The following is a 24,785-nucleotide window of genomic DNA, read 5'->3' as shown; positions in this document are numbered from 1 at the left end:
TTACAAAGATTTTCCTAGAAACTTGGTTCAGTCCCTCAACAGGAGCAAGAACCACAACAAAGCCATATAATTAAGGCCACCAGTAGAACAATAAACATTATTGTGTTCCTCTATTTTTTTGCTCGATCTCTTTCTTGATCAAATGCCTTCACTCTCTTCAACAAACCCCATATAACTCTATTCGCATGCTCAGGAAACTCGTCCTCAAACCATCTAAAATATTTACATCCCCCGTTGTCCTTCAAAAAATAAAAAAAATCAAGTGATATAAATCAATGGAAAATAAAATCGTATAAAGAAGTTTTTGTGGAATACACTTACTTTGCCAATTTTGCATACAAAGTACCTTCTTCATGGGTTAGCAACACTCCATGAAATTTTCAGTTCACATGGACGACTACATTGACACCAGTCAACACTTTGGGTGTTCTGGGACATTATTCGAACAAAAATTAAGAGAAGTAGCATGGAAGATTACGTCAAAAATTCGACTAAGAGGATGGAGTTCTTTCAAATTGAAAAAAAAAAGCTCCGATTTTCACTTCTTGATGAAGAATTTAGCTCTGTTGAATTGGAGAGAAATTAGGGCTTGGGAGAAGATAACAGTGGAGAAAGGGGTTAAAATAAAGAAAATAACGTGGGTTTAGGTTTATTAGCGTTGGAATAATCCATGTCAACTTTTTTTATAATCGTCACGCACTAAACTTATGTAATTCCCACGCAAGATGACCCATAGTGATATAGTAATAACCTTAGTATAGGGTTCAAATGAAACAAACTCAAGATTGAATGTCAAAGTGAAAAGGAATGACAAGTTTAATGGCCAGCCATGTATTCTGCCTTAAGTAAAATGCCACGACTCAACGAATCATTGTCTAATCTCACACTAAAACTGTACGAGATGTTTTAATTGTCGTTATTTTCTGTCAGAAGACTGTCATGAGACACATGCATGTCATGTCATGATGATACATTCATGTTACCATGACGCGGTTGAATGACATGCCACATTATGGGCACTAAGGCGTGAAGGAAAATATCAAAGCCACGTATGCAAATCTCAAGGAAGAGGGAGAGCTCAGCTAAAGATCTCTTCTCTTCCTCTCTGTATCTCTCTCTTTCTTTCTCTCTCCTCACATTATTTTCTTTTCTCTCTCTTCTCCTCCACCCAAAAATCTGTAGAAACAATCTTCTTCAAATTCCTTACAAGATTTTCACGCACCCACTTTCAGAAAATTTCCATTGCAGGTATTCCTTTTTTTCCCTTTAATTTTCTATTTTTTCTGCTATTACTTTTTTATTTTCTTTTATATTTTTAGCTCCATATTTCTTGCTTTTGCCTCAGTTTATAATGGAATTGGTTAAAAAGTGTGAAAATTGATACAAAGGGTACTGATAGTTCTGAACTTTATTTTGTTATTTCAGTGATTAGAGAGTTCAAGCAAAGTAATGTGACTCTATCTTAAGTTGTAGTATCTGTTATTCAAGATTCAATTTTGATGACTTAAGCTGCATCTTCAAGAGAAAATATTTGATGTTATTAAGTTTATTTAATCATTTTTAAATTTTTATTGGAACTAAAAAAGTTAGTAATCTGGAAATTTATTGCAGAATTATAGGATTGTTGAATTTTGCATTTAAATTGATAAAAGGGGTTATGAAAGTTCTGAACTTCTGTGATTGGTTTGATGAACTAATAAACCTTCTTTTTTAGCTCATGAAGATACTTATTTCATTGTGCATCTGTCTAACAGTTTGAGGAACAATGTTTTTGTTTTGCAGGAGAAATAGTTGTAGGTAGTATCTGCTTACTATTTAATTAGGGAAATTTTACATTCCCATTTTCTGCATATTGTTTCAGCCAGTGATACCTTGAAGCTCGGTGGTTTTGCATGTTAGAAGTTCTGGACCATCCTTTGCTTTGGGATCCAAGAATGTTGAATTACAATCTGTGGATCCTTGATTGGTAGTGGTACTTGCTGGCCTTACTTGTGAGCAGCCTCTCATACTGATTAAAATTCTTGGATTAACAACAGTTATATGGCTGCTACATGCGAGAGGTGGATTGATGGCCTTCAATTCTCCTCATTATTTTGGCCTCCCCCTCAAGATGCACAGCAACGGAAGGTGTGATCATTTTCTCTTAACATTACAAGTCATTTATATAACTTTTTCTATTGCTTTGGTTTGGTTTAAGTACTTTTTGTCATACTTTTAGAGACCAGATATTTTGCTTTGTTGAGGCTTTTTCCTTTTCAGTTATTTGTTTTTTCGTTTGTTTCTTTTTGATCCGCAACATGTAGAATGCTCGCACCAGTATCCGAGAAACATTAGTTTTTGCCTGAAATATTTTCCCTATTTATTTTGTTATTTAAGGGGCGCTTAGACACACTTAAGTCGTGAAGCTACCTGCAGTACAGGTTGGCGCTTCGCCTTGCTTAGATGCCATTTTAGTAGTCACTAAGGTGCGTATTTGCGCCGTACAGGTTGCACGCTTCACCTTGCTTAGTCGCCATTTTAGTGTAGTCACTAAGGTGCATATTTGCAATACAGGTTTCGCGCTTCACCTTAGATGCAATTTTAGTGTGGTCACTAAGATGCAGATTTGCTTCCATAGGTTCTTTCTTGAAGAGGGCAGGTCTAAGCAATAATAATAGCTGGCAAAACAATATTGTCGAGGAGGCGAAAGGGGCTATGCGTAAGATGAACTAGGAAAGAGCAACTGGGCCAGACGAGATTCCGGTGGAGTTTTGGAAGAGTGCAGGTAAGGAAGGTTTGTATGACTCACTGGCCTATTTAATATCATTTTTAGGACATCTAAGATGCCCGAAGAATGGAGGTGGAGTATGATGATCCCCCTATACAAGATCAAGGGTGATATTCAAAACTGCAATAATTACAGGGGTATCAAGCTGCTAAACTACACTATGAATGTGGGAGAGAGTGGTGGAGATGAGGGTGAGGAGGATAATATCTATATCCAAGAATCAGCTCGGATTCATGCTGGGGCGATCAACAACAGAAGTCATCCATCTCATAAGGAAGTTGATTGAGTAGTATAGGAAGAGGAACTTGCATATGATGTTCATCGATATGGAGAAACCATACGAAAAAGTCCTGAGGGAAGTTTAATGGAGGTGCTTGGAGGCGAGAGGTATCTCGGTAGCATACATTAGGGCGATTAAGGATATGTATGATGGAGTAAAGACCATGGTTAGAGATGCGGGAGGTGACTGGGGATACTTTCAGATCGTGATGGGGTTGCACTAGGGTTCAACTCTTTTAGCCCATTCTTATTCGCCTTGGAGATGGATGTATTGACGCGGCACAACCAGGGGGAGGTACCATGGTGTATATTATTAGTGCTGATTGACGAGACGTAGGGTGGAGTTAAAGCTAGGCTGGAGGTTTGGAGACAAAACCCTAAAAGCTAAAAGTTTCAGGTTGAACAAGACTAAAACCGAATACATGGAGTGCAAGTTCAGTGGCGTTACTCATGATGATGCAATGGAAGTGAGGCTTGATTCACAAGTCATCCCCAAGAGGAATAGTTTCAAGTATCTTAGGTCAGTAATCCAAAGTAATGGGAAGACTGATGAGGATGTCACACACCATATTGCAGCATGTTAGATGAAAATGGAGGCTCGCTTCTGATGTCTTGTGTGATAAGAAGGTTCCACTAAGACTTAAAAGGCAAGTTCTACAAAGTAGTGGTTAGACCAACTTTGTTGTATGTGGCAGAGTGTTGGCTAGTTAAAAACGCGCATGTCCAGAGGATGAAAGTGGGGGAAATGAGGATGCTGATATGGATGTGTGGACATACTAGAAGAGACAGGGTTCGGAATGAAGTTATTCGGGACAAGGTGGGGGTGGCCCCTATAGAGGAATAGATGCGGGAAGTAAGACCGAGATTGTACAGACATATGAAGAGGAGATACTCGGATGTCCCACTAAGGAGGTGCGAGAAGTTGGATATGGTGGGTTTCAGGAGGGGTAGAGAAAAGCCTAAGATTATAAAGGAGAGCTGATTAGGCAGGACATGACGAATCTTCAGCTTACTGAGGACGTGATCCTTGATAGAAGGTTGTGGAGGTTGAGAATTAGGGTAGAAAGTTAGTAGGTAATATAGCGTCCGACCTTTCCATATCAATATCTTTAGTATTACTCTGGTTCTGGCTATCCTAGGATCCCTATTATAACCTGTTGTTGCTTCTGTTCCAGTTTGTTACTATCTTGTTGTTGCCTCTATTTCTTTTCATAATATTTTCCTGATTTGTTATTCATTTCTTTACTGTTGTGACTGTGCTTACCTGAGCCGAGGGTCTATCAGAAACAACCTCTCTACCTGCATAAGGTAGGGGTAAGGTCTGCGTACCTCTACCCTCCCTAGATCCCATTTGTGAGAATTCACTGGGTATGTTATGTTGTTGTAAAGCAATATATAATTGTTAAGTGAATATATTAGTAATTAGGAATATGAAATAAGAAATCTAGTTAAGATTGTTAGTAAGTTTGGTTGAGAAATTTAAAGTTGTATCCGTACATATATACCAGAATGTAAAAGGATCGTCCTTAGTTTGATTTTATTACCTTTTCTAAAAAAAGTAATTTATTGACATCATTCATATATAGTATTTGCCTTTTTTTTTGACGTCCCTTTATTTCATAATTTTTTTTGCTTGTGCGCATGGTTTTTTTCCATGCATATATACAAAGAATAAACAAACAAATATTTTTTTCCCTTATTGCGCCTTTCTTCACTAGCATGCTTCCTTTGCATTTTGCATGCAAAAGCTTGGCAAAACGTGGCACCTTTTTTTACCCTTTTTGCCTTTGAGTAGGGATCAAAAGGTCCAGGGAGAAAAAAAAGACTAGCACTTTGGACGATGGAGCCAACATTGAAGATAAGGCTAGTATATGAACTCCTCTCCTTGTGAGTGAGAGAATCTATAAAGCTTGTGCTTTGGGTTGATCCATTGTAGTTGAATCTTCTCGGCAAGCATTTCGCTAAGAAAGCAACACAGGAAGTGGCATTAGCAAATGTTAACCTAATTAGAACAATATGTTCTTGGGAGACATGAAGCAAACTAAACCTCTCTAACACATGCGCCTTCTCCATTAGGGTATGGGGTCAGGGGAGCGTGACAGATCTCGAGCACAATTTATGCGGCATGGGAGTCTAATAACTTTTGCTCAGACCTTGTATGTGTGTGTGTGTGTATATATATATATATTAATATTAATTAAGACATCCACTAAATATTTATAAATATGTGACTGTAAACCTAATTATTATTGTATATTAATTTGAGGTTGTTGCAGGAACCCATAAACTTCAAATCCTGGTGGCTTCTGTGAGTGGCCCTAGAGTTATTTTATCTCTGATTTAAAGGCCGAATGATGCATTGCACCACATGTATTTTCGTGTTTGAATTTTTCCAATTTAATGAGATTGGTTTTCCACCATTGCAGCACATGTTCTTGCACTTTTTCCTTCTCAGATAGAATGTGTGTTCCATTTCAGGACCAAACACTTCAAGTTCCAACTTTCTAGCATAGTGCGTGCAGTATAAGGCAAAACTTGAGAATAAAGAACAAAATTAAATTTATGATAAACCCCTCAGAGAATTGTATTTCTCTTTCTTATTGTACTAGATTCTGTTCACGTGCCATATTAATCAGTACAAAGCTTTTTAAAATTCGTAAACTAAATTTATAATTACATTTTTTCTACATCAATGTTGAAGGGTTAATTTAGCTTTTAAAGGGTTAATGTTGAAGGACAAATGTAAAAACTCTAAAGCAATGATAAGTTAATTTTATGGCAGATGCAAGAGAACTCTTCATAGACAAAATTTGATCTCAAAGATATGTGATACTTGAATAAAAAAATTTCTGTATATACCTGGTTTCTCATTTCTGAGTAACTAAAGGGCTGCATTTGATTAGTGTACAATATATGTACATGTATTAAAAGTATTCATTCAGTCTCTACATCTTCAAGCATCATTATAATGGCTATTATTATTACCCCTACGTATTTATTATAAGATGCTTGAGTACAAAATTGAAGGTAAGTTTACTTTTTGGAACAAAAATATTATATAAATAGTGTTTAAGTAAAGGGTAAAAAGGTCATTTAGGTTTTGATGGGTATTTTAGGAATTTAATCTTACACTTCGGGCTTCACACTTATAATATAGTATATGAGTATGACCCGCATTTTTTTAATGTATAGATTTGAATAGGTCATATGTGTGTTTATTGCGTTATCATCTTGAACATTTAAATGTATGTAGAAGGATATTTGTTTTTTTCTTTTGTTTGCTATCTTCTGATATTTGTATCTTCAGTCATAACAGCCTTCTTGATTCTCTTTTGTAGGCTCAAATTACTGCCTATGTTGAGTACTTTGGTCAATTCACATCAGAACAATTTCCTGAAGATATAGCTGAGGTATTTAGTCACATCAGAAACTATCCTCCCAAGCAGATCTTCTGCTTGAGCCGAGGGTCTATCGGAAACAGGCTCTCTACCCCTTGGGGTAGGGGTAAGGTCTGCGTACACTCTACCCTCCCCAGACCCCACTTGTGGGATTTTACTGGGTTATTGTTGCTGTTGTTGTTGTTTCTCTACCTAGCTGAATGTGTTCAATCTTCCTGATTAATGTGTATTATCTTGGCAGCTGATACGGCACCGGTACCCATCCAAGGAAAACCGACTTTTTGACGATGTTTTAGGTATCATGATAACCATGCTTTAAGATTACTGAGGTTGATTGATTTTATCTGTCTTTTGATTAATTTGCTTTTAATTTCCAGCAACTTTTGTTCTTCACCACCCAGATCATGGCCATGCTGTAATTCTTCCAATTATTTCATGCATCATTGATGGAACACTGGACTATGACAAAAGTTGTCCGCCTTTTGCTTCTTTCATATCATTGGTTTGCCCAAACAGTGAGGTACTCAGAATCTTGAACTATCAATTTGAAGGATTGAGCCATGTAAATACAATGGTCTTTCAAGCAAATGCATTCTACTTCTTGCTAAAGAGGAGTCTTCAAACTAATTCCTTGCTCATAAATGCAGAAGGAATATTCAGAACAGTGGGCTCTTGCATGTGGAGAGATTTTACGAATTTTGACACACTACAACCGCCCGATTTACAAAGTTGTGCAACAGGAAGGTGGAGCAGATAGAAGCAGTGGAGGAAACCATGCTTCAACAAGTAAATCTGCTGATAGCGAACCTAGTTTGCCCTCTATGCACCACGAGAGGAAACCGCTGAGGCCATTGTCTCCATGGATTACTGATATTCTGGTCGCCGCACCTCTAGGTATTAGAAGTGATTACTTCCGTTGGTAAGTGTGCAGTGTGTCAAATATGGTTGCCTATGCCTCTACTTTTTCATTATATTTCGAATTCATCATGATGAACGACTAATCATTAACAATAGTTAAAACCTAATATAACTTTCCTGTTCTTATCATTTCCAATGTTCCATGCTTCCGGACGCTTTCTTTAGAAGATTAATTGTGGCATTGAGTCCGTACTTGTTTATCTTAGTTGTGGATGAGCTAACTAATAATGAACTAACTAATCTTAGTTGTGGACGATAACTAATGTTTATCGTATGCTTTTCCATATGATGTTGTGCTAAGTGATGAAACTCGCGAGTGTATCAAAGAAAAGCTTGAATTATTGAGAAGTACTCAAAAGTAAGGGTTTTGGATGAGTAAAAGTAAAACTGAATATATGCACGGCAAGTTTTGGCAACATAAGAAAAGTGAAGTTGAGGTGAGATTAGACGGGGTTGCGGTGCCTAAGTGAAGTTGGCGTACTGATTTGAGTTGTTATAAATGACTCCATTTTTCTTGAATTAGTTGAGGTTCCTCGTTTACTATACTATTGGGCCTATCATATTAGCAATGTAGGACCACGAATTAACCCATTTTCCTTGGTCCAGTCATATATCCGAACTTTGAATCTTGTATCACCTTCTTTCCGGATCTCTCTTCCTCTAAACTAACAGAAAATTTTGATAGCTCTTCCAGCTTTGTCTTCAATTGTAATCAATTTGAACAATCTGGCACCTCCATATGTCATCGACCTCTCCATTTTCGCTGTTGTAATTGTGATCAAGTTTGGTTGGTTAAAAACTTAGTTCATTTTCTCGGTGTAATCCAAACCCTTTAAGCCGAGTTAAATGCTATGTATAATCTACGGGTTCAACTGAGCCCAACATTTTTACACACGTAGCATAGATATATATGTGAGAGATCACTAAAGTATTTAACAAAAATTTTAAAATCTGAAACTGCAAAAGTGCATTGTATTTAGTAGTGAGAATATAAAGATTGAATGATCAAGTTTAAATCAAGGATCTCCCTATGCCTTTAATAGCTTTGCCATTTTCATCACAGATAAAACTTGGTATTTTCTGCTTTCTTTAATGAGTAGTTTGACCCTGAACAAGTTGGTTAAAGTTATAATCTTAAATCAACATCCGTATAATCTGTTGAAAAAAACCTATATGGGACAAGTGAATGGATAATCTGTCCAAACTCCCAGCAAAACTGTATTCTTCCTCAACCCATGATTCTAGTGGTCCGGCAGCACAAGGGCTTCACTCATATGCCTATTTCCTATTTCAGTACGCTATCTACCTCTATTTTCATTGGAAATCAGAAAAGCAGCAGGGTGCTCCCAAGCTAGGCACCTTCAAGCCTGCTGACAGTTTCCATTTTTAACTGCCTTGTAAGCTACATGGGCTAGCCTACTCAATGATCAAAATATCCTACCAAATGTTTTATCTGGTTTTTGGTGCTTCTCAAGTTAAAGAACTTTAGGAACATTGTCACTCTGGCCTGAATCTTATCATGTTAAATTATGTTTTTAGGCTAATTCATAGACTTTAGACACTGATGAGTATTAGGAAGTTAGAACTACACTTTCCTGCAGTTGATGTAGAAAGGTGATTCACGTATATGTAGGTGTGGTGGTGTTATGGGGAAGTATGCTGCCGGAGAATTAAAGCCGCCATCAACTGGTATGTGCATTTCCTTTCTTGAAATATTTATGTCTAGGAATATTCTTGAATATTTCTTGAACTAAAGCTGCCATCAACTGGTGTGAATACTTGCTGATAAGGTGTTTTATGAATGTATCTCTTGAATGCTAGAAGTCTTCTCAGACCTTTGCTAATAAAACCTGAGAATAGCTTATTGACGTTCTTTTTATTACCACATCTGTTGTCATTGCCTAGTTAAATTGTCTCGTTATTCATGTTTAAGGAGCTTATTGGAAATTTAGTCTATATTGATTCCGGAGTTCTAGTTTACTGTTATGTTATCTCAGCATTATTTCTAAGTAGTCTCTTACTATATATCCTGGAGTCCAATATGATGTCTCCTCTCCCGCTCTCTATGCTACTAGCATTGCTCCATCAAGGTGACAACGCATCAATTTTGTATCAATTCATATCAGATGTAAAAAGGCCCAAAAATTTACTAAAGTTTCAATAAATAGGCCTTGGACAGGAAAATACCAAGTCAATAGCTTTCTAGACACTGAAATCCCGTGTAATTTCACTCCATCGTCATTCTTCCGGTGGAAGATATATTTGTAATGATATATAATGTCTTACTTTGGCACTTTTATTTTATTTTGATAACAATGATGATATGAGTTGAGCTAAATGAAAGGAATGAGGATTCATATCGCCGACCCCAACTTGTTTGGGATTGAGGCGTAGTTGTTTTTGTTGTTGGTGTTGTTGTGATGTTTTACGTTTACTTTCCATAGTCTGTACACTCCAAGTCTTGCTTCATAGCTTTTACTTCTTGATAACCCCCTTGCTGGTTTTGTTATTTAACACAATATTATTTTGTATAGCATTGATTAGTTCATTCATAACTAAGATAAAAATGAAGGGTTAAACGCAGGTCCATAGATGAGGCTTCTGAGAGAGTTTGCAAGCAACTTGGAAATAAAGTTTGCCTGGGACTGCTACTCAGAGTATAGCTAGATAACACCAGAAATAACTGAAAATGAATAGGTGGTGTCTCAAGCATGGTTCAATTGCAGTGATGATCAAAAATCACTGAAAAGTGATTGGAATAGTGACAAGATAGAGCTGGATGTAAGTTAGAAATCTATCAGAAAACCACCAAAAACCTACTGGAATTTTTTTTGAAGTTAGATAGAGCAGTTTGTATGCCTCAGTTGACTCCAAAAGTGAAAGAGACTCCAACCACAGATCATTGAAATTTGAAAATTTTCACCAGAAAGGAGATTGACTCATTCAGACTAGGGTTCCATACTTGGAGGGATGTGTGAGATCAAAGCCTGAGTCAATCACCAAGAAGCCAGAAAATTGGACTGAAGCTTGTAGGATAGGGTACACATGCGATGTCAGGAGAGCGTGGCATCAGATTTTCTGAGATCCAAACATGACTTAGCTTCAAGTGACTGCACAGCTTCTCAGGTTCTGTTCGTACTCCTGGTCCTATAGCTGGTGCTAGTTTATATGCACAACACTCACAAAAGTAAGAAGATCCTGGACATTTCGGTGATTGCTGGAAAACCATGTTGACGATCTTTTTCTCTCTTACACGTCACTGGTGACCGCACAGCTCATAGCTAGAGTTTAGTTCTCACATTTGTTCTGAGACCATATGAAAAGTATGAGAGAATTGCAAGGATGTATGACACTAATGTCTTACGCATGAATCCTTTAACAGCCACACTATACATTTTGTATATTTACATTTGCTCGATATGGGAGACTTACACTTGCAACTCTGTATAACACTCGAGTGTAACTTTTCACATTTTAGTTATATCTAAAACAGTTACCTGATTAATGGGGCATGTAGAACAATCCTTTTCTCCTTCCTGTTTATTGGAGGCCACACTTGCTTCCCGTCTCCAGTTATCCTTGTGACACAAGATATCAGGTACCTCATAGAGAGAAGGATACAACCAATTTCTTGGTAGAAAATCTAACCTCTTTCCATATATGAAAGTTCACAGTGCCGGTTGTATGAATTATTATATATGTTTCATAATATATTTGCATTCTTTCCTTGCAATTCTTTTTTGTATCCATCCTATTACACCAATAAATTTACTTTCATATGGAATTATGTGATAGTATTCCGAAAGAATGTTCATATTTTAGAATTGTGATATACTTTATTGACTTTAGATTTTATCGTAGCTTCTTCTCGTGGCTCTGGAAAGCATCCTCAGTTAATCCCTTCAACTCCGAGGTGGGCAGTTGCTAATGGTGCTGGTGTTATTTTAAGTGTTTGTGATGAAGAAGTTGCTCGTTATGAGACAGCTACCTTGACTGCAGTGGCCGTCCCTGCTCTTCTGCTTCCACCTCCCACAACACCCATGGATGAGCATCTTGTTGCAGGGCTACCAGCACTTGAGCCGTATGCACGATTGTTTCATCGGTAAGAGCATTGGTCATCTTATCTTTTAGGGCTTTTGGTATAGGAAAGTTACTTTTAACTTGTGTTTCTGGACTAGATACTATGCAATTGCTACTCCAAGTGCGACCCAGAGGCTTCTTCTTGGACTTTTAGAAGCTCCACCGTCATGGGCTCCAGATGCACTTGATGCTGCTGTTCAACTAGTGGAACTTCTTCGAGCAGCTGAAGATTATGCTTCTGGCTTGCGGGTATGTTATAAAATTTCAAACAGAGTAGTTTGAACAAGCTCTTGGTGAGTGTTTGAATGTGTTGGCCATCTTTATCATTTACTCGGCTTTTCTTTTGAGGTTTCTATGTACAGTATGCTGACACTTTTGAACTATCATGATCTATTGGGCACACGATTGAACTGTTTACGATATGAATTGAGTGGTGTTACATCTTAAGCACTATGTGATGTTTCTACCAGCATCATTAATCTTCTACACATGTCACCACTCTAATGCAGGTTTATACACTTCATCCAAATCTAGACTTTTCTTAGCTTCACTAACTTCCGTAAAAATTACGGAGACAACTTCTGCAAAGGATTCTTGTTTTAATAGGTTTACAAGAAGTGCGTAAATCCCATCCTAGTTGATCTTTTATTTTACTCTACTCCCCCATAGCATAAACAACTTAGGCTCACCAAAGTTGGTAGTGCTTTAGCTTACACATGAAAATTTCTAAGCTGATCTATGATGATATGAGCAGTTCTTGAGGAAGAACCTAGAATTGACGAGATAATGGCCAGACTCGAGAAGGCAGTGCAGGGTTGTTTCCAAATTTTAAACGGGGCCATTCTTTTTGGAACATACCAGAAAAGAAATAGGTTCATATAAACTGGAATAAAAGGGAGTTTTGAGCTAAACAAGAGGCTCAAGGGGAAAATGAACTTGAAGCTTCTTAGCTAATTGCTTAAGCTTTTAGATGAGATGATAACACAATTTAATAATGCAAATATAGTCCCGGGTTCAAGTGCCACCGCCCCATTATGAAAAAGTATTTCTACATGCTTTGCCCGAAAAAAAAAAATCAAAGCATGCAAGTGAAGGAACGTGTTAAAGGCATAATTGAGTAAATAGAAGTGTATCCTCTCTAATAACTTAAGCTTTTAAATAAAGTAACCATACAGTTGAGGAGGTGTCTTGGAATTTGGACAAGAGAACTGTTTGAAAAAAATGGAAGAATTTTTGGAAAAAAGTGTTTGGCTAAAGTCTTTTCAAAAAAAAAATGGCGGAGAAGTGCGTCACTTTTTGAATCATTAAATCTTCTTCCACTCTCAAAACATCTCACAAAACTTTATCAAAGTACAATTATCGATTGGCCTTTGGATGGTCCCACCACCCTTAATGGTATATTAGCAGTAACAGTTCTGATGTCTGAGTTGTTTGTCCTAACACAGTAAGTGACTGAACTCAGAGGTTCATTTTAGTGGAAGTTATTTATCAAAAAGAAGAAACAAAGTGAAATCAGAAGGTCGAGGCCCTGGTATTTGCTCCACCCTTGTTTTTTACGCACTCATTAAGAGAGGGAAAACAAATACTATGTGGAAATAATTTAACTTAAACTTCCAATTGTGCCCTCGATGAAAAGCTTTTATAGCCACACAAATACTCTTGCCATGTTTACACCACAAGTTTCAAAAGAATTATAGCCACATAAATGTTTTGTTTAGGACCACAAGTTTCAAAATTCTTAATTTCTTTCTTAAACTCCTGCCCAGTCAAATAAGTTCATATAAATTGGAACGGAGGTAGTATTAGTTTACTATTCCAACTTCATTTTCGAGCATATCAGAGGAAACAAATAGCTCTGTTCACCTTTTTCCTATTTTTTCCCTTTTTCTTGTTTGCCTTACTCCCTCTTCCTTTCCCTACTTCCCAGAGCCTATAGCTATGAGGCTTCGAATTCATATTTCAAGGGCTAGATGCTAGTTATGGAGGTTTCTTGAAGTTACCTGAGGCTCGGTAAAGCCCTAAGTCAGATTTGAATACCTGCAATTTCTAGATCAATATCAGCTTCAGCTAAATAGGTCATTTTTGTATACTTGGAATGTCAAGAATTTTAAATTGATGCTTCGGCTCCAAAAGTTTTTGAAAAAGATCAGTGAAGACAAGGGTCGTGACATCAGGCTCTTCTTGCAGACTAATGTTCCTTTGGCAGTCTTTATCTGGAGGATGTTCTGTACCCAAAGAATAACCAATGAATGAGGATTCATTGTATTTAATTTCAAAAAAGCAATGGTTTACTGACTGTTGAATCTCTACACAGAAGATTAAGATGAATTTATTCTTCTTTTTAGTTTTTGGTGTAAATAAGAATACATTGATGACCAGGATTCAATCATAGAAATCTTGGACTCCTTATGAGAAGAACAAGGATGTTTTGTTTTTGTTTTTGTCATAGCTCTTCATGATGTACATTCTGGCTCCCAGCACAAATTTTGTTCTGATGATTTAATAAATATATTAGATATGTTATTCAAAAAAAAAAAAAAACTTAGAGCTCAGAATTAAATAGTGCCATGGGGCGAAAGGCCTAGGGTTTTGAGCAGCCATGGATGCTGTCGTCTCTCCCCAGCCTCAAGCTGTGGGAGAGCCCATCCAAATCAGTACAGAAACACGCCCAAAAAGCAATACAAAGCAGTCATATTTATCGCAGCTACAAGGAAAGCATTCTGCCGCAAATTCGTCAAAACTCGAGCTATGTCCAGTCACGTTTGAACATGGTGAACCTACTGTGGAATTCACCATTGAAGAGGTAAATGCATTCACCATCGAAGAAGGTTTACATCAAGCAGTCATCCTCAAGTTCTCGTATGGAAAACCTGATCTTCAGGAGTTGCGACAATTGATACCCAAACAATTTGATGTCAAAGGCTACTGTAATATTGGACAATTGGAATATCGACATGTACTAGTAAGGTTTGATTTGTTTGAAGATTTTGTTCAAGTTTTATCTAGATCCACAGGTTATGTTAAATCGAAGGGCGATGAGTTTTTCTTTAGATCGTTCCCATGGACAATTGGTTTTAATCCGCGAGAAGAAACTCCAAAGTCAGTTGTTTGGATTTCCTTTCCTGATTTACCTGCAAATTTCTTTGCCAAGAAGTCTCTAATGTCCATAGCTTCAGCAGTTGGCAAACCTTTAGCAGTGGACAAAGCGACACAAGATAGAACTCGACCAAGTACGGCCAGAGTTAAGGTGTTACTTGATTTACTGGCCAAACATCCTATGCGAGTTAGGATAAATATTGTGGATAAAAATTCTGGGAAGTTAGTTGAACATTATCAAGAGATTGTGTATGATAATCTCCCAAAATATTGCACCTGCTGTAATCATCAAGGACATGACGTAAAATCGTGTCGTTGGAGGATGGAGAAAACTAACGAAGAAGTTGCGTCAGTGGTTGAAATTGAAGGGCTGGGCAGTATTGAGAAATTAGAAGGTGATGCTAGGGAGTTTCTCAATACTAAAAGGGCAGAACAATTGGTCGATGAAGCAGCAAAGATGAAAGTAGTCGAGCAGCAGCTGCTGCTAACTGACTTTGAAAAACAAGTTGGATCAAAAGATGTTAATGGCCAAGCTAATGTAATGAAAGCTGTAACAGGGGCATTGAAAGATGCTACTGATCATGCAAAGCAGACTGTCAATGTAGAGGCTAAATTTCCAAACGCACAAGCTGAAAGGGAGCAGGGATTTGAGCAGGGTAGTCTGGCACAGGTAAATACTGTTGTGCCTGTTACACCTGTGGGGAAAGCAGTAGTAAAAGGTGCTGAAGGTTTTGATCAATTCGGGACTGCTGCAATGTTGAAAAAACATGTTGATATTGATGCTGTAAATGGTGCAGCTGCTGTCCCTGCTGCTACAGCATTGGCAATACATAAGTCTGTGACTACAGATAATGCTATTTTGTCCCGTGATCCTGTGCCTGATCGTGCTGCAGCAGGGGCTACTAAAGGACCAGGGGATAGGCAAAGATTTGATGAAGTTGGGCATCGAACACCTAGTGCACATGTGCTTACTACTGGTGTTATAACACCATCAGTAGCAGCTTTTGATCATGAACAAATTTTAACTCCAACAGGTATGGCATCAGCTCATGGGGGTTCGCTGCAGCAGGATATCCAAAAAGCAACTTCTGTTGCTACTAGTGCAATGGCTAGTAGAACTACAGCAGCAAATGGATCTGCTAACGTTGGTGCAACAGCTATGCAGGCAAATGCTACTGCTGGTGTTGGATTAGATATTACAGGCTTTAAACGTGAGGCAACACCAAGAACCAGCCATCCAAAAACACCACAAAGTGTACAACAAAAGCAGAAATCAGAAGTTTCAGATGCACCAGTAAATGGCTCAAATCGAATGATGCCAAGGAGTAAAGCCTGGGCAGATCGAGCTGAGTATGAAGAAGAGGAGCATTGGGAAAATAGTGTGGATGAAGAGCTTGATGATTCCATTGAACAACAATCTGGGCAGCAGCAGCGACGCAGTCAAGAAGCTTCTTATGCTCATGATCATTCCCCTGGAATGCAACAACAGCGTGCACGCACTCAATGTGATGCACTACTGCATCCAAATGCAGGACAGAAGCAACATTTTCCTACTAGCTTCATGACTGGACAGCAGAAGCAGACTACAGGCAGTCTACAGATTGAAACGAGCACAGTGGTTACTAGCTCGAAGGCAAAGGCAGCAAACAAGAAATCTGGAAGGCAGAAGCAGCAAATTGTGAACACTCCTACTGCTATTTGTGATCGACATGAAGCAGCACCAAATCCGGGACAGCAACAGCTAATTGAAAACAGTCCACAGTCAGTAATTCAGGTGCCAAAAGATGGACAGCAACACAAGGATAGAGTTTGGCTCGATGCGATGCAGCAGCGAAATGGCACAAATGTACCTGAAGCCAACTCGATTGTAGTGCTAGACGCAAATCAATCTGGGCAGCAACAGCTTGATCCAAACAATTCACCTGTTATACATACTTATGGTCAAAAAGCAACAACAATGTCCAAATTGGCATCGACTTCGACATATGCTGGACAGCAACAACTTATTCCAGCTGATAGTGGTCATCGACAAGTCACAGCACCAACATCTGGACAGAAGCAAATTGCTACAACCAGTCAAGTTATGTCAGACGATGAGAGAATTTATTTGGAATCAATGCTGAGTGCCAATGCTCCACAATCTGTGAATTTGGGGATACACTTGAATTTAGCAAGAGAAGACGATCCAATTTTTGCACTGTCTAGGCAACAGGATGTATCACCCTCGCGCATCGGACCAAATCACAACATTCGTATAAGAGATAAAAGCTGGGAAGGCAAGGTGAGTGATGAAGGAATTGTTAGGCGACCTCCAATGAGAGTTGCCAAACAAAAGCAGGATGCCTCAACTACTTCTACGAGGTCCAACCGTTCAAAAAGGAAATGATGATTTTTGAATACATTTTGCACACGGTTGAGGGAATCAACAAAGAATTACAAATTGAAGATTTTACAAGTTTGGAAAAGAAGGGACAAGAATCAAATGGGTACTACATTTTATTTTACCACGTTCTTAGTATCCTCATCTGTAATATCATCACAGAGTATGTTATAAACTCTCTGATGATCATAGAATATTTGATCCTTTCAAGTTCATATTTTTTACATGCTTGTTAGTTCGCGAGGCTATTGTATGCCTCAATAGGATTAGTAAGGTAAGGTTTAGCCCGGTTTGTGTTGCCTTGGTCCTATGCCTTTGAAAATTATCCACACGCTATGAGATTATATGCCCTCGTGAGACGTTGCCGACAGCTACACCATGAATCCTCTACATGAGGCTGTCATCATAAGGCAGTGTGAGGCGCAGAGGAGTGATTATATAGCCAAGGCATTTGTGTAACAATACCAGTGTTATTGTCCCCCTTATTTCTACTCTTCCTAATTGTTGTATTTTTATTTTTATTTTATTAATAAAAAATTAGCCCTAGGCGCTTGCCTAGCGGATTGCTAAAAAAAGGTAGCATTTCTCTATATATATATATAAATAGTGCCATGAACAATATTTGATTGCTGAACTTGGGAGGATCAGAAATACTGTATTGTTTTATTTATAGGCCGAATATTCGAGTTTCTGTTTTCAAGGCTCATAGCCTTGTATCCATCATTTGACAGTCTTTTCGTCTACCATAATTTCTTTAGATCCTTGCCATGTAGGATGGTCCTACGTATACCAAACAGACCCTATATTTTGTGGTAAAATTCTGTCACATCCCTTAATCCTGCATCCAAAAGGGGGTTTGTACCATGATGTGCGGACATTACATGATATTGTTTCCGTTCTTTCATCTCTCCAAGTCGTTGCTTAATATGCCTACAGTCTTTAGATGCATCACATAGAGCCATTTTGTAATGACTGACCTTCTTGCACATTGCCAGTTCTTTAATTCTTTTTCTCAGCTTGCTATGAAGTCCTTTGCATAAATTATGAACTCTTGTATGTTCACCACCAAAAGATATTCAATTAACTATGGAAGTCTACATATCAAATCCTAGGATAGCTGCTTTAATACTCCACTAACTGAAGTTTGTCCTGTCTTAATTGTTATTGATTTCAATTTACATGTAGAATTTCTAACCTTCTATGCATTGATGAAGCTTCCTAGGAATTGGATGCATTTGCATTTCTTGCGTGCAATTGGAATTGCAATGTCCATGAGAGCAGGCATTGCTGCAGATGCTGCAGCTGCTTTACTTTTCCGAATACTTTCACAACCTGCTCTGCTCTTTCCTCCATTAAGACAAGTTGAAGGAATTGAAGTTCAACACGAACAGGTATAGCCACTTGAGTGTATTATTTGTGATAAAATTCCATTCTTTCTGCAGAATTCTTGAAATTTATCCAGTAGTTGTTTGTGATAGTGACTACCTATCACTCATGAAATTTTGTTCTTCAGAGAGAAGTACCTGCAGCAGAAGCCACAGTTGAAGCCACTGCACAAGGGATTGCATCAATGCTTTGTGCACATGGGCCTGAGGTTGAATGGAGAATATGTACCATATGGGAAGCTGCATATGGCTTGATTCCTTTAAGTTCATCAGCTGTTGATCTTCCTGAAATTATAGTTGCGACCCCTCTGCAACCGCCCAATTTATCGTGGAACCTGTATATACCACTACTTAAGGTTCTTGAGTATCTTCCTCGTGGGAGTCCATCTGAAACTTGTCTCATGAAAATATTTGCTGCTACAGTTGAAGCAATTCTTCAGAGAACGTTCCCACCTGAGTCCTCCAAAGAAGAAATCAGGAAAACCAGATATGTTTTTGGCTCTGCCTCCAAAAACCTTGCCGTGGCAGAATTGCGAACAATGGTTCATTCATTATTCTTGGAGTCATGTGCTTCTGTAGAGCTTTCTTCTCGCCTTCTTTTTGTTGTCTTAACTGTATGCGTCAGTCATGAAGCAAAAACAAATGGGAGCAGAAGACCTGTAGGGAAAGATTCTTACCGACCTTGTGAAATGGGGATAGACTCGCTGGAAACCAGTGGAAAACAGAAAGAAAAAGGAACTAAGAAAGTGAAAAAGCAAGGACCTGTTTCAACGTTTGATTCTTATGTTCTTGCTGCTATCTGTGCTCTTTCATTTGAACTTCAGCTCTTCCCTTTGATTTCAAGAGGGACTAATTATTCAGATTCAAAAACCATCCTCGATGCTGCAAAATGTGCCAATGATTCGTCTATTGAGTTAAGAAACGGGATTCAGTCTGCTGTCTGTCATACTCGGAGGATATTGGCAATTCTGGAGGCTCTTTTCTCTTTGAAACCATCGTCTGTTGGCACTTCTTGGAGTTACAGCTCAAATGAGATAGTTGCTGCAGCTATGGTTGCGGCTCATATTTCTGATCTGTTTAGACGTTCCAAGGCTTGCACACAGGCTCTTTCGATCTTAATACGGTGTAAGTGGGATAATGAAATCAACTCCAGAGCGTCTTCACTATATAACCTCATTGATATTCATAGCAAAGTTGTTGCATCAATTGTTGACAAGGCCGAACCATTGGAAGCACACCTAATACCTGCACCTGTTCTTAAGAAAAGAAGCTCGTGCTTGAATGGGAAAAAACATAATAAATATAGCAATTGTAATTGCTTAACTGCAGAACAGTCATTGTTGCTCGAGTGCAAAGACTCAACCGACTGTAAGACCTTAACTATGAGTGAGAAAGTTCTACACTCAAGCGAGGTTGCACAAAGCACCACCGGTAAAGGGATCGTAAGTTTCCCTATAGATGCTTCGGATTTGGCCAACTTTCTAACAATGGACAGGCATATAGGATTTAATTGCAATGCACCAGATCTTATAAAGTCGGTACTCACGGAGAAACAAGAACTATGTTTTTCTGTTATCTCATTGCTGTGGCACAAGTTAATTGCATCACCTGAAACACAACCGAGTGCAGAAAGCACTTCCGCTCAGCAGGGATGGAGACAGGTATCTACCACATTACTTCATGATATTGATTATATATTGTAGCAGTTGAAATAAAACATACCTGAAAGCATATTTATGGTTAGTGCAATGCCAGAGCTTGTTATCACATGGTATTTTTGAACTTGGCTATCCCACGACCATTTTCACTTGGAGTTTCAAATAGTTGGTCGGCCCGTAGTTTTGGCATCAAAAATTTGAAGACAGTGTGAAGAGTATAGGCAAACCATAAAATCTGACCTTATCAGAAAAAAAAAGAGTGTAGGCAACCCCCAGTGCTGCATTTTAAGGAGATCATTAACCCTAGAAGCTTGGGAAATGTGTTTGAATTTCCTTCTTTATGTGTTTTAACGCTACATTCTTTTCCTCCCCCTCACCCCCTTCCGCATGGAGCTTTCTTGATAGGAAGATTCTATTTGCAATCTGTTGGCTGTAAACTGTAACAGTTTGGAGAGGCAATTGAAACTTCACGTTCCTAGAACTTGTTTATGCTTTGGGGAGAAGTTCTACTCTTTCCACTCTCATGGTTTGACAAAAGGAAGTGGAGGAAGAACGGGTGGAGAAATAACTTACGTGGCCCACCAATTTTTTTTCCCCAATCCTCTCATATTCTTCCCTCGTAGCTTTCCTTTCTATCTTTTCCCTAGTTTTCAAGCATAGGTAAGATCATGTTAAGGTAAATGGAGAATAATAGTGGAAGATGAACTCCAACTCTATTGTCGGGCAAAGTTGTAAGAGCAAAATATGGAGTGTCGAAAATACTTAAGGAAAGAACAACGATTTCAAGACAGCTAAGGATGCAAGGTCTATCTTTATAAGGTGGTATAAAATATTGAATTAGCATGGGGGGGGGGAGGGGGGGAGTTGATGTTATACCAAGAAAATTAAAGATGATGTTTTATGTCTGAGTTACAGTTGTTTATAGCACCAAAGTGCTTATCAATTTTTCTGTACATTTCTCCCTTAAAAAACAGTAAGAGACATCTTCTGAACTAAGTAAAATTTTGGTTAGAAACATCGGCTTTCATGAAATTAGTACCTTGCCGTTTTTTTGTGTGTGTGTCAGTGTGTGTGTGTAACATTTCCCTATAGGTATTATTAACATATGTTACACTGAAGAATATTAATTTGTAAGTCTGAAGAATTCAAATTCATCAAACAATTCAAATGCAAAACTATAATTTTCCATGACTATATTCTATGTACAACCAAACCATCTCTTCTAGAAAGGGATGACGGATGGAAAGATAGTTCCCCAGTTACCTACTCAAAAGATAGATGCGAGTAAAACTCGTCCTCCATTTCATACCTCAGTCCGGTGCCTATGTGACAACACATGGTTCTAGTATTATGTCTTCCACTATTATGACTTACAAAATACTATTTTAAACTCCCTATTTGGGTTTGGACCTGAATTTCACTTGGAAAGAAAGTTGAGATTTTGTGGGTGAAAATCATTACGTGCACTAGTACATTCAAATTTGTACTTATTCGGAGTAGCTTTTACCAAAGAGCAGCTTTTGCAATAGTACCTTCTACAATATAAGTTGCTTATTAGCTTTCACATGTTTTACAGGTCGTTGACGCACTATGCAACGTCGTATCAGCATTGCCTGCAAAAGCTGCAACAGCCATTGTTCTTCAGGTCCAGATTTCGCTTTTTTTGAACTCGATGATAACAAGAATATGAACTTTTCTTTTGAAAGATCCGTTAGATTCTTCACTATTTCTGTTAATTGAATCCGTAAGGCTTTCACAGATGTACATGCTTTAAAATTTTGTATTTATGTCCATAATTTGTGGCCACATGTTTATAGAAGATATACATTTTAGATGTTCTTTGGTATGGGGTACTTCTCTGCCTTGTGAAGTTTCTGACTTGCATCTTTAATCATCTTGTATCTTTTTCACCATATATTTTTAGTCACTTTCCTTGCTTCGTTTGCTTGTCAGGCGGACAAGGAATTGCAACCATGGATTGCCAAAGATGATGATCTTGGCCAGAATATGTGGAGGATAAACCAACGAATAGTGAAATTGATCGCTGAACTAATGAGGAATCATGATACACCAGAATCTTTGGTAATTCTGGCTAGCGCACCGGACCTCCTTTTACGGGCGACAGATGGGATGCTTGTCGACGGAGAAGCGTGCACCTTGCCACAGCTAGAGGTAATAACATCTTCAGTTCAAACATTTATCATTTCTCATTGAAGTAAATATTTGATTCAGTAAGCGAGGACTTTACATATACTCTGAAGTTCCAAGTAATATGTCGTGTCTGAATGACAATTAATTGATCATCACATTCTATTTCCTTTTTTTTCCTTAATAAACTTGCATGCTTGCAACTAAATACTATCGAGCAGCTTCTGGAAGTGACAGCTAGAGCAGTACAACCAGTGCTTGAGTGGGGAGAATCTGGATTGGCAATCGCTGACGGTCTGTCAAACTTGTTAAAGGTATATGTCCTAAGTGAGTAAAATGATAAGTATTACATTTCTTATCACTTTTAAAATGAGAAATATACTTAAGGTACCAGCACTTACTAGAGTCCTTTGTCAATACATTTCAGTGTCGCTTACCGGCCACAGTTCGTTGTATTTCTCATCCAAGTGCTCTCGTACGTGCTCTCAGCACGTCAGTTCTTCGCGTCATCATGCATGCTGGATCAATAAAATCTAGTGCAAAACGAGCAGATGTAAACGGAATCCACGGTCCTGCATATAAGTACTTAAGCATTGGCATTATTGATTGGCGAGCGGATATTGAAAAGTGTTTGACATGGGAAGCTAACAGCCGAATTGAAAATGGGATGTGTACTAAATTTCTTGATATGGCTGCTAAGGAATTAGGCTGTACTATATGCATATGATCTAACTTAATACAATGGGGGCCTATATATTAGTTATCTTCCCATGCTTTGCCACATGAAATTCACAAGATTAGAAAGTGACTATCTATTGGCATGAGGATGGAGAAAGGGCAGAAGCATATAGAATGAATGAGCTTTAGTTACACAGTCAGGAAATGAGATTAGTGTCCTTTCGCACATCCATTATTTGGTGTACGCTAGATAGTCCTTCTCTGGTTGTATTTTTTTTTTATTTTGGTTCAGTTTATGTTTGATGTACACCTGAATATGAACTTTATTGTAAAAATAGGATCTGTAATTGGTTTAATATTCAGTGTGACTTAAAAAAAGGGGTGGCTCCGCTTTGGGACCTAAGTCACCTCCTTGTAATAATCATGTCTGGTTTCTTGATAGTTTATTCAGCAAGTTGATGGTCTTTCTTATTTCAACCTTAGGGTAAATAATTTTAGTAATAATAAATATATCTCCTACTTACCAGTAATATACCAAAAAGTGAAGAATTTACGACATAATATGATTTTTTTTAAGTACTGTTTTCGGAACCTCCATTAGGTTGGGGAAAGTTTCGAATTCTCATAATTTTCCTCCATCTTGACCTAAGTGAATACAAATGAAAATGATGGCTTTACTACAAATTTGATTGTGAAACACATTATTTTTGCTGTTTTCTTCTCTCTTCTCCCCCCCCCCTCCTAACTAGTAAGGAGTGGGAGCTGGTTTTAACACTGGGTACAAGTTTGCACTTCAGAAGTAGTAATACGTCACAATCCTAACGAGAATCAAACACAATTTATAAATTATAATGATAACGAACATACCTTCCCGTCAAGACGTGCTCCTAGTTACTTGCTAGACAAAGATTTTCTTTTGAAAAATTTGACTTAATTTTGTCTGACTTCTAAATCTAAAATCAAGGAGGCCATGAGTGATAGGATGTAAATCACTTCAGAAAAACTTCAAGGCTTGAATAACTTTTCTGATAAATTATTCTATGTATTCTGCGTTTAATAAAACCCTTTAAATATTCTCTTTTATACTTATTTCTCATTATCAACCAAATTACTCCCTTACTAAGAAAAATTTGTATCTTTGATTCTTGGGCTTATATTCGTAAAAATAGCACGGTATAGCCAGTTTTCGAACTGGTTATTCAAAAGTAGCCAGCGTTTACGAAGTTAATGAAAAATAGCCATTATTTTGTTGCAACAGAGACCGGTCCAACATAATATACTGGAGTTCGGTGCACCTGTGTATGACCTCCAACATATTATGCTTGACCGGTATACTTTGCTGACTCCAGTATAATATACTGGAGACAGGAGCACCGATGCTCCAAACTCCAGTATACTATACAGGACAAATATACTTGCTGGAACTCCAGTATATTATGCTGGAGCTCTAGTGTACTTATGCTGGAACTCCATCATATTATGCTGGAACTCCATCATATTATGCTGGAACTCCATCATATTATGTTGGAGTTCCAGCATACTTATCCTGGAACTCCAGTATAATATGCTGGAGTTCAAGCATACATACTTATGCTGGAACTCCAGTATAATATACTGGCGTATTTTCCAGGCTTTGAACAGTGTTTTCGCTCAGATTTATCTTTACATGAAAAGTGGCTAAATTTTGATTACTTTTGAAACTGAGCTATTTTTGAACGAGCAGTTGTAAATCTGGCTATTTTTGAATTTCTCCCCTTATATTCGGGTGAAGATGGCCTTTGAATTACGAGGAACACATATTTTTTGTCGTTTCCATAAGGGTGAAATTCAAAAATAGCCAAATATACAATTAGGAATTGAAAATAGCCACAATTTCAAAAGTAATCGAAATTGAATCTGAACAAAAATACTGTTAAAATCTGAATATATTCCAGCATAATATGCTGAAGTTCGATTTTTTTACATATGAGCTTCCAGCATGATATGCTGGAATTTTAT

At 38.0% G+C, this 24,785-nt stretch overlaps 1 protein-coding gene across 10 annotated transcripts; it reads left to right on the top strand.

Moving 5' to 3' along the window:
• Nucleotides 1-1,046: 1,046 nt before the first annotated feature.
• LOC104222517 (protein GIGANTEA-like) lies at nt 1,047-23,264 on the top strand. 10 transcript variants are annotated; one of them, XM_070172184.1, is made up of 15 exons: nt 1,047-1,248; nt 1,783-2,127; nt 6,385-6,456; nt 6,686-6,740; nt 6,822-7,006; nt 7,092-7,363; nt 8,996-9,051; nt 11,212-11,464; nt 11,541-11,691; nt 18,133-18,309; nt 18,432-19,964; nt 21,538-21,606; nt 21,915-22,133; nt 22,347-22,423; nt 22,537-23,264. In XM_070172184.1, exons 2-14 carry the CDS (start codon nt 2,041-2,043, stop codon nt 22,419-22,421), a joined length of 3,204 nt encoding a protein of 1,067 aa, XP_070028285.1. In that variant the 5' UTR covers nt 1,047-1,248; nt 1,783-2,040; the 3' UTR covers nt 22,422-22,423; nt 22,537-23,264. The 10 variants fall into 10 exon arrangements, with proteins under 10 accessions (XP_070028285.1, XP_070028280.1, XP_070028279.1 ...); XM_070172179.1 differs by having other exon boundaries at nt 1,049-1,248; nt 1,866-2,127; nt 22,331-22,423; XM_070172178.1 differs by having other exon boundaries at nt 1,049-1,248; nt 1,862-2,127; nt 22,331-22,423.
• The last annotated feature ends 1,521 nt before the right edge of the window (nt 23,265-24,785 follow it).

The sequence above is a fragment of the Nicotiana sylvestris genome, chromosome 4 (genome assembly GCF_000393655.2).
Source record: "Nicotiana sylvestris chromosome 4, ASM39365v2, whole genome shotgun sequence".
In the NCBI taxonomy this organism is placed as follows: Eukaryota; Viridiplantae; Streptophyta; class Magnoliopsida; order Solanales; family Solanaceae; genus Nicotiana; species Nicotiana sylvestris.
This window is presented reverse-complemented; position numbering and strand designations above follow the sequence as displayed.

Coding starts and splice junctions, on each gene's coding strand:
- LOC104222517 (XM_070172179.1), top strand. CDS start 2,041: ATGGCTGCTACATGCGAGAGGTGGATTGATGGCCTTCAATTCTCCTCA. Junction 7,364..8,995: donor AGAAGTGATTACTTCCGTTG/GTAAGTGTGCAG, acceptor ACGTATATGTAG/GTGTGGTGGTGTTATGGGGA. Junction 22,134..22,330: donor GCACCTTGCCACAGCTAGAG/GTAATAACATCT, acceptor ACTATCGAGCAG/CTTCTGGAAGTGACAGCTAG.